This window comes from Solenopsis invicta, chromosome 9, assembly GCF_016802725.1.
Source record: "Solenopsis invicta isolate M01_SB chromosome 9, UNIL_Sinv_3.0, whole genome shotgun sequence".
NCBI lineage: Eukaryota > Metazoa > Arthropoda > Insecta > Hymenoptera > Formicidae > Solenopsis > Solenopsis invicta.
Genome location: NC_052672.1, coordinates 3697044 through 3707973, shown reverse-complemented (window position 1 = coordinate 3707973; position 10930 = coordinate 3697044). Strand labels below are relative to the sequence as shown.

Below are 10930 nucleotides of genomic sequence, written 5' to 3'. Positions count from 1 at the left end.
ATTAATAATGTGATATAATGATTAGAATTATGTATATGTAACAATATATATAATTAATAAATATGTAATATATATATAACAATTATAATTATAATAATTATAATTGTGTGCGTGTGCGTGTGTGTGTGCGTGCGTGCGTGCGTGCGTGTGTATGTATGTGTGTATATATATATATATATATATATGTATATATATATATATATATATATGTATATATATATGTATATATATATATGTATATATGTATATATATGATATATATATATATATATATATATATATATATATATATATATATATATATAACAATTAGCGCTTTTGAAAGATTTTTATTTTTTTTATTGTAAATTTAGAGCACGTTTATTCACGCGACTCATTAATTGCGGCTTTCTTTTATTTACAGCAGATAACATTAAATCGTTGGACGCGTGCAATTGTTGTTTCGACTACTACAAACGCGTGTACCTTTTACATTTAAGAGACTTATTCTAGTTTAGATGGCAAAGAAGTAAACTTATTTTTGATAATTTTTTTTAAAGAAAACTGTTACACATATACTACATTTTTACTAACACTTACTTGTAGATTTGTAGTAAATATCTATGATAATTACAAATTTTGTCATGGTCAAATATTTATTGATTTTTATGTTACGTAAAAATAAACACATTATTCAGGTCGGCTGGCACAATTTCTCAAAAACTACTGAAATTATCGACTTCAACTCTTGCGTATGAATAAAATACGTTTGATTATCACATAAACTAGGATAAATAAAAAAATATTGCAAATTATTAAAATGGCATAGTTTTAAAAAACAAGTATCGATGTTTTTTCTTATAATGTAACGTAAAAACGGCATTCTACAAACTTGGGTAACTTGCATCTGATCATTTTTTCATGTATTTAAAGGTATTCAAAAAATCTTTAAAAATTTATAAACATATTTCTAAACTTCTAGAACAAATGTCTGCATTTATTTTTGAAAAAATAAAATATAGTATAATTTAATTACTAAAGATTAATCCTTTTTTATGAATAAAAGTTATTTGATTTTAAAAAATTGTAATTTTTTATAATAAGGATACAAGGAAATACTCTAAGATTTTCTATATTTTATTTATTGAAAAAAAAGCTGTTTGGGTCGGACAAAAACTATTTTGCGCAGTCTCCGTCTACAGAAAGATTGGGAAATCACCTTCTCCATTGTTTGAGTTTAAATGGGTGATATTAGAACATATCGTTGCGATTATTGATTCACAAAATAATACCGTTGAACGGTATTTGATTTAATGATGTTTTTCGAGGGAAATGTGTAATTTAAATATATTACGATTTTGATTTGATATCACATTGAAATGTAATTATTTTATCTGTTCAATTTTCTAAGCCTGAACCCGAATATGCCATATTTATGTATACGATACTAGATAGTGCGCTGTGCTCTCCCAACTATGCTGTCCATATACGCAACCGAGTTTTCTTTTAGTGACTAGGGTATAGTTTAGGTATAAAGCTTTAAAAAAAAATACAGAAATTTCAAATTTTTCAAAAAATATTAATATTATTTGGGTACATGAAAATGAGATTTAATAAGGGACAAATAGGAAAAATTGAGTATCGTAAAAAATAAAAATTTTTTAATATCTTAGTACAAAAATGTCTTCTCCAAGGGGCTCCACATTGTTTTGCTCATACGATTCGACGCTTCAATTGTGTTCTGCAAATTCATTTTTTTTTAAATAATAAGTTTTTTTTTGAGGATCATAATTTTTAAATAAAAATACATTCAGACATTAAATTAGAATGAAAATAGAATAGTTATAATAATTTTTATAATAGTTCCACTTTTTATAAAAAGACAAAAAGATAACGTTGCCAATTAATAATGCTTGATGTAAAAATCAATGCAGGGAGTCAATTTGTCACAGGGAACGATGGCATCACATTGTCACGTAGCACAAAGGTCCTCTCTGTCATAAACTTTTCCTACGAGAATATAAGGAAAATAATCTTTAAAATTTTGAAAAACTTACATGAATAAAAACTGATCTTACACGAAATTTGGACCAGAGAGAAAGGATTAAATTTAACATGTATGGAAAAATAATTTATACAAATCTCTTTCACGTACAATAATCCTAATTCAACACACGCATACACACACACACACACGCACGCACGTATATATGTGTGCGTGTGGGCGTGTATGTATATACACATGCACAAATTAAAGTTGATAGCTTCAGTAATTTCTCAAAAGTCAGAATTAACAGCTTCAATAGTTTCTTAGAAATCCAAGTTGAAAAATAGGTTTGTTTTTAAATTTATGTACAAATTAATAAATATTTAGCTATTCTAATATTTGAAGATTTATTTAATACTAGCTGTGTCTCGCTACGCGTTGTTGTAGCTCAGTCTGGATAAATGGAAAAGTAGAAAAAGAGAAAACGCGGTATACATTTTTTGTGGATATACAATTTTTATATAAAAACAAGCGCGTATTCGAATACAACGTTGTGTCAAAATTTCAAAGCATTTGTTAAAGAACTTTCGGAGATTTAAAATTTTGAACAAACGAACATTTACATTTTTATTTATATAGATGTACAAAGAAATGTGTAAAAGCATAGAAAAATGTGCAACAGTTTTACTTTAAAAAAGTTTTCCAAAATGTGCTACTTTTTTGCTCTCTAGATTAAAATACTTTTTTAATATTTTATTTCATTATCTCAGTTTGTTATAGCATTACAATATACATCACGCAGATGGAAAATTTACCTGCGATTGGTCGTAATTTCACATTTGTCTTTTACGGATTGATTTTTAAATACTAATCGACGAAATACGACTGTGAAAAGAAGTGATTCTTTTAGGAAGCAGGAACTCTGTTGATAGCACTTGATAGTTCTTCGTGCACGAACCGCATGACATATATATTTTTTTCACGAGAATTGCGTTTGGATTAAATTGGATATTTCAAAATTTCTTTCCTGCATCCACTGATCGCGATTCTCGAGTGATCATTTTAGTTTTGATGTAAACGGAGAGAATTTTCTTTTGTTAAAATTTACCCTCAAAATTATGATGATTGTGGAACAATATGGACTTCAAAAAATTTTACTATAAATTTAGTAAAATTTAATAAATATACTGTAGTATATACTACTATAATATATAGTAGTAGTACTGTAGTATATACTATAATATGTAGTATAATAATGTAATTTTAAATATAATTTAATAAAACTATAATAAAATTCTTTTAATTATCATGATTTTGAGGGTAAATTCTAAGAAAAAATTCAGTCTGTAAATCAACGAAACAAATCATTCCGCGAGAGAGCTTTTGATGCGATATCCAACGTACTTCTTAATTATAGATTGGCGAAAAAGTTAATCGATTAAGACTAGAATTAAATTTGTACTGATGAGAGTGACGACAAACACTAAACGACGCGCAAAGTGCAGAGAAAATTTTGTATTTGTTTCCAGTTCAAAATGCACAAAATAGCCCTAAGGAAAAAAAATGAGTCGAATGAGACCGATAAAGAAATCCGAAATTTCTAAGATGACTTCTTTAAATTAGAGAATTCTCACACTATTGTTTTAAATTTTTTTCTATATTGTGTTTTAATTCTTTTATTTACGATTATTAAATGATTTATCTTTGTAATAAGAATTAAAATGTATATCTTGTAATAAATGAATTTTTAGTCAATTGTTGAAGTTCTAAAATTAGGAATTCAATTTATGCTATAATGAATTACATAAGGAATTTTTTCTTACAATTTATCTTTAAAATTATGGAACAACGTGGACATTGTCAACAATTTTACTAGAATTTTAGTAAATTTAGTCTAATTTTAAAGGGGCATATACACCCAGGAAGGTAAAAAAAATCGATTTTTTAATTATTACATATTTATAATGTTTAATATTTTGAGAATGTCTGGTGAAAATTTCAAATTCGAAAAATGATGAAGTTATAGCACATTGGCGCGCCGCTGAGATATCGTGGTTGGACCACGGCCCGTCCCTTCGGTTTCGTCTAATATCTCAGTAAAGACGCATTATTGGAAGCTGTGTTGGTGGCTATACTCAGAATAGCAATAAAAGTTTTAACAATATAATTTGGAAAATAGCCTCAAAAACAATGCTCAGCGGTACACTATTACAGTAGAAATTGCTGCAGACATAGCTGCTTGCATATTCAACGATGGTATAACTTCAATATTACGAATAATGAGCATTATGGGCATTTCTCTCGGACCGAATGCACACCAATATTTTACGCGCGAAGATGATCGCCGTATAGCGCAAGCCGAAGTACGCGCACAGGAACAGAGGAAAGAAGCGCGAATACGTCGCTGACAACAAAATTTAGACGATATGTGCATTGCATCTACTGCAGAGGACTTGTACTATGGTCCTGGAATTGACGATTCTGTGTAAGTTAAAAAAATTTCATGTTTTTTTAACAAAAACATATGTTGTAATTATGGTCGATTCAAACGCGTTTTTCTCGAAACGACATTTTTCAAACTGGTACCAGAAATATCTCGACAATCACTGAACCGATTTGCTTGAAATTTATACTGGCTATTCTACACATGATTATTTATTGCGTAGGGATTATTTATTGCGGAGGGATTTTTTTTAGATCTCGTAGTTTTTTGCGGGGAGCGAGAAAACGAACGAATTTTGTCTTGAAAATTGCAACTTTAAACGCTCACCATTTTGTCAAAAATTGATATTTTTGAAATCAGCCCCGATACGCCAAAGATATTTATTATATGTTATAAAATTCCATAAACATTTTTTGTTTTAGTTGATTTTTGGCGAAGGTACACCTGGTATCGTTTTGGGCAATTTTTTCAGGGCTGCCTCTTCACGACACCATATCTCCATCATTTTGCGCAATTTCTTAATAAAAAAAATCATAAAGTTTCTTTAAAATATATATTTTTAACTAAAAAAAACCCAATGTGATAACTCCAACAGTTTCTAAAAAAAAAAAAAAAATCCAGAAAATTACCATTTTTTTAGCCTCCTGGTTGTACATGTCCCTTTAATCAAATTTTCCAAAATTTTAATAAAATTTAGTAAAATTGTATCAAATTTTACTAAAACTATACAATTTTTTTATGTCTATTATCTTATAATTATCATAATTTTAAGAGAAAATTTTTTCTGTGTTCGCCATTACGATTTTATTTTACATCTTAATTTTTATAAATAATTATGGTCGATTTTACAATCAACTTTTATGTAAATTTAATGAAAAAAAAAGTAATTTGTGAGCAATAATTTCATAATTGTTTCTTAATTGGAAATTACGTTCTTTTATAAAATTACGAATTTGCAGTTCCAAGGAATGATACGACACGAAATACCGAATCTTAAAATAACATTTCCCAATTGTATAGTGTAGCTAGCGTCTTGAATTAGCTAGAATAATATTCTTTTATTTATAATAGTAACGGGATTAATGTCCCATACACATCGCGATAAAATAAATTCCCATTCGAGAAGAAAGAATAGAAACTACTTTAAAATAAGATTCGAATACACAAACGCAAAACACATATTAATCGCCATTTGTAATAGCGATAATAATTTTCTTTTTATAAATTGGGTGAACGTTTTCTTAGTCACGCTTATCTCCAGGTGTGATTTTTTACTACGAGGCGGATAAATTCCACGTGATTATACAAAAAAATTTTTCTCTTAGAATTTAGTCTCAAAATTATTAGTTTCAAGACAATATTGTTTTTGAAAAATGTTACTACAATTTTAGTAAAATTTCATATAATTTACCTGTTTAATATTGATTCTATTTAAATTTTACTAAAATTTTACAAAAATTTTATAAGTATAGTAAAATTTTTTAAAATCCATCTTATCTATACGCACAACAATCATAACTTAAAAGGTAAATTTTAAAAGAAAATTCTATATTTTGTTGCAACAAATGTAATTCTATTTCTACATTAAAAATTTTCTACGATTGAGAGACAAATACAAGAAGAAACTGCTCTAAGGAGTCTGTTTTATGATTCGTAAGATTTAGTGGATTATCCTATCGTGTCCAGAAAGGATAGTGAGTTCACCATTTGAAGTTCGATACGCGAATAATATTTTTAAAATGACAATTTAATAAAATTTGAAATTTCCACTGATATTACAAGTGCATTGCGTTAAAGATTATAATGACACAAGGCCTACAGAGATGCGAGAGAAAAGATGATGAATGAAATTGATTTTCGACGATCGCCCTGCATAATCCGCTTGATATTATTGATGTCCGCTAGTTATAATCAAAAACTCCTTTCTAAAAAAGAAAAATGTATAGGTTAATGAATATATGTGGCCCAACGTTTTTTTATTACTCTTTTCGTAATTTTAATAAAATAGTCCTCCAAGAAAAAGACTATATATTTAATATTTCGCTTGTCATATGTATATATGTGTGCGCGCGTGCATGTTCAATTTCTTCAAGTTTATGTCACACAGCACAGCTTTATAGCAGTAATAAGAACGTTATTATAAGATATAATCGTAATAATCACGAGATACCCGTGGACAGTGTCAATTATCCAACGGATATCAAGGTGATGTACAAATATTTGCATGTATAAGATCCTACGAACATTTTAATTTACGTCCAGAGGATATCTTTTTATGAAATATCGTAAGTGTATCATTTGTTAAATATTTTGTAATGATGTAACTGCGTTACACACACGCGCGCGTGCGCGCGCACATACACACACAGGGTGTATAAAAAGTACCGGACCCTTTGATTATTTTGAAAACTAAGCATTTTTGAAAAAAATGTTTCAGATAAAAGTTGAAGGACATAAAACGGTCTATTTATTGATGATACGAATTTAACCTTGGAGGATGTCGCCAAGCTCAGGTTAAGATTTAATGGATTTTAAAAAATGGAATACCTTATTTTTGATTTCAAAATCTAATAGCTGATATCAAGAGCTTTTCAAAACACTACAAAAAGTTAATTTTGTTTTTTAACCCTTAAACACATAAGTGGGTCTGAAAGATCCTATATGAAGTTTTGATTGCTTGTTGTGTGAAGACGGAATGAAATAGGAGGCTCGGATCAGGATGTAAAAAAAGTTTGAAATCTCTTTTGATTGATGTGGTTGATGATCAACTAGAATTCGAACAGCACTGCAGCAAAGTTTTGTTAAGGTCAATGCAACCCATATAGTGTGTGAGTAAAACTTTCTTGTGAATAATCTTATCTAAAGAAACTGGACAAAACACGTTCAAACAGATTCATATGCGTATGTTACTCTGTCTAAAGTTAAAATACTATAGCGCCATGAAAGAGAGGATTTTTGCGTTCCAAAATATATTATGAAACACATCAATTTTTAATTTTAGACACCTTGAGTTTATGAAAAATATCTCATATTTACCTTGTTACGTAAGTATATTTTTTAATAGAAATGGCAGTGACATAATGTTTTTTTTTTTTAAGTATGACTCTTTAGCTTTAAAACGCCGTATTGTAAAGTCTTTAAAAGTTTTTTGTTGCAAAGATAACATAATTTTTTTTAAAAGTACTCTTTAGCTTTAAAATGCCATATTTGACAGTCCTTAAAAGTTTTTTGTTGAGGATATATGATTTTTAAAGGAAAAGTGGATTTTTGAACAATTTCTTATTTTTGCTTAATGATCTTTTTTTTATATAATATCTTCACAATAAATCATTCTTTGACAATGCCGATTATGCTATTTCTGAGATTTTAAACTTTCATGTGAAAAAAAAGATTGTTGAAAAATGTTGATTGGAACCAAAGTTATAGCTTCTCAAAGTTAAAAAAGTCTCCCAGACCCGAAAATGTGTTTACCTATTTTACGGGATCGGTTTAAGGGTTAATATTTTCCGAGTTATGAGGTTTGAATTTATTACCACCATTACTAACAGTATTTATAGTGTATCGCGTGAATGTTGCTAGATCTGATTTTTACCTTTTGTGGGGCGCATGCGCGTGCATGTCTGTGTGTGCATTTCTTCTTTCTTCCCTTGTATCTTCCCTTCTTCCTTTTTCCCCTATTTTTCACTAGGCTGGAGGCTACATAAGCTACCCTAAAAGTTTCGGTAAAAGTTTTGGGTAGGATTTTAATACAAGCTTTTTTGAATTTTTACGAACAGTTCCGAAATCTGTGTCCGTTCTAAACCGAGATCATCCGAATCAAATTTGTAACCCTTTTCAATCCGTTCATCAACTCCAAATTCTATCCTATTAAATCCGTAATACATTAGGAAATCAATTTTAATCTGTACATCCTTTACCATTTTAATTGGAATGAATCCGAATTATTTAATCCTTTTTAATCATTAAGTCCAATTCGAATGAATTTGAGACTTATTCTAATAATCTCTTTCAATCCTTTTTACTCTGTGAGTCCAATCCAAACGAATCCGAGGTTCGCCCAAACAAGGTTTTCAATCCTTCTTAATTAATGCGGTTTCTCGAGGTTCAATCTGCATAAGTCCGAAATAAACTTTCAAACTTTTTTAATTCGTACATCCAATCCGAATGATTCAGAAACTCATTCGGAAAAACTTTCAGCCTTCTCAATCCGTAAATTCAATGCAAACGAATCCGAGGCTAGTCCAGACAAGGTTTTCAATACTTTTTAATCTGTGTAGTTTCTTGAGGTTTAATTGGAACGAATCCGACAACAATCCGAAACAAGCTTTCTAAGTTTTTTAATCCCTGCGTTCAATCCGAATAATTTCAGAATATATATGATTTTATATAGATAGATATTTATTTCTCTTCAGCTTACAACGCCGAGAAGGGGACTTGGTTTACAAAGTTTTTCTAAAACATTCATTCCTCCGCACCTTAAACTATTTTTATGTTCTACTCTATTTTTTATTTATATGCTACCTTGCATGTTTTCTCACAGCCTTTCACAGCCCTTGTTTTATATAACATTCCTCTCTACATACTACTTTATAACACCTAAAGCTATATTACAGTCTTATTCTGCTCTTTCTTCTCTCTCCTTCTCCTGCATTTCTTCCTGTCTTCTCACTCTCTCTTTTGCCTCCCCTCTTCTTCTTTTTATTACTCTTTTTCTTTCTTTCCATAACTTTTTCACTACTACTCCCTTTTGCCTATTTAAGTTTTCTTCGTATATTTGATGTATGACCCTATTTTTATCAACTCCTAATTCTGCAAACCATCCGCTAGTTTTCTCACAGTCCTTGATATAGTGTTCTATACAATCCCTGTCTTTCTCGCAAAATATACAAGATCAATATATTTCCTCTAACCAATATTTATTCACTTGTTCAAAATTCTCACATTTTAGCTTTATTTTCACTCTTATTTCATTACCTTTACTTGTATCTTCTATATTTTTACTTTTTAAGTATATCGGCAGCTTTCTTTTCAAACTTATTCTCCTGTATATCCTATTATATCTTGCCTCTACAATTTTTTTATCCTTCCATTGTCTTTGCGTATCCCTTTCCCTGTCTATTAATTTCATTTCTAAGTCATCCCCTACATTTTCTCTTATCTCTTTTGCCTCTATCTCCCAGCCGTTCCTATTGTAATATTTTTCCCTTTCTTTTCTATATCGTTCCAATTATAGTTCTCTTTCTTCCACTAACACTCCTTAACTATTTCTCCTGCTCTCCCTTCTTTAAGCCTATTCTCGTATCTCCCAGCTGATACCTCATCCTACTCTAAATTTATCCATTATCAGTTCTTATAATGTTTCTTATAATTATCCTTATTATTTAACACAAAACCTAAGTATTTAAATGATTGTACTTTTCCTATTTTTTCTCTTCTCCACTTCCATTTTTCTATTTTTTCTTTCCTTTTCTTATTAAAAACCATTATCTTTGTTTTATCTGGGCATAGGTTTAATTTTCTATCTATCAAGAAGCGCTTGAACGTATTCATCATATCCTGCATTGCTTCTCTACTTTTTGCTATCAACACTATGTCGTCCGCATACGCTAACTCCCATATTCTAGTTTTTTCTATTACTACTCCTCCTATTCCTCTGTTCCTTAATACCTGTTCTAGTTTTGCTATGTACAAATTAAACAAGAGTGGTCTCATTACACAACCTTGCCTCACTCCATTCCTAGTTGAGAATTTTTCTGTGACTCCTTGGCTCGTTCTTATCACTGTCTGTGTTGCTTCATATATCTTTTCTATTCTTTCTATTATCTGCTCATTTATACCCATATTCCTCAATACCATCCACAGTTTCTGTCTATCCACTTTATCAAAGGCCGCCTTTAAATCCGCAAATAATATATAAACTTTTTCGTCTCTTCCTCCATTTCTTTTCTCCCTCTGCATCAGATGACTCAGGATATTGTCCATCGTCGATCTTCCCCTCCTGAACCCTGCTTGACTCACCGGGATCAGGCCTTTTGCTTCAACCTCCTGCTCCAGTCCGTTTCTTATCACTTCAGCATAGACTTTATACGCCGAACAAAGGATAGAGATACCTCTGTAATTGCTGACTATCTTTCTCTCTCCTCTTTTATACAAAGGTAAAATTATACTCATCCTCCATTTATTTGGCATTTCTCCTGTAATTCAGATCAGTTTCATTAATTTCACCAGTCTAGTCCACAGTTCTTTGCCAGCGTACTTTCATGCCTCTACCGGAACTCTATCGATTTCTAGTGCTTTTCTAATCTTTATTTTCTTAACTGCCCTTCTTATTTCTGACTCACTTATTTTCTCTTTTTCTGCTTGCTGTCTTTCCTCTATCTTAATTCCTTTCACCGTCGGCCCCATCTTCGAACCGTCAAGCAGGTCCATGAAGTATTTCCTCCATTCTTCTTTTCCTATCTTGTTATATATCGTTGATTTCCTTGATCCTCTTTTCTTATTTATTTCCACACGTCTGCTTC

General features: G+C 30.2%; 1 protein-coding gene across 3 annotated transcripts in view; it reads left to right on the top strand.

Annotated features, from left to right (window-relative positions):
• Positions 1–10930, top strand: part of LOC105204319 (tyrosine-protein phosphatase 69D) — a 309057-nt gene that overhangs the window by 100358 nt on the left and 197769 nt on the right. For 2 of the 3 annotated variants that reach the window (XM_039453412.1, XM_039453411.1), the window contains exon 11: positions 4832–5025. The exons of the other annotated variant lie outside the window; for it this stretch is intronic. In XM_039453412.1, the coding sequence (XP_039309346.1) occupies positions 4832–4957 (126 nt within the window). In that variant the 3' untranslated portion in view covers positions 4958–5025. Of the gene's footprint in view, positions 1–4831; positions 5026–10930 lie in introns of those variants that run through there. 3 annotated transcript variants of the gene reach the window in all.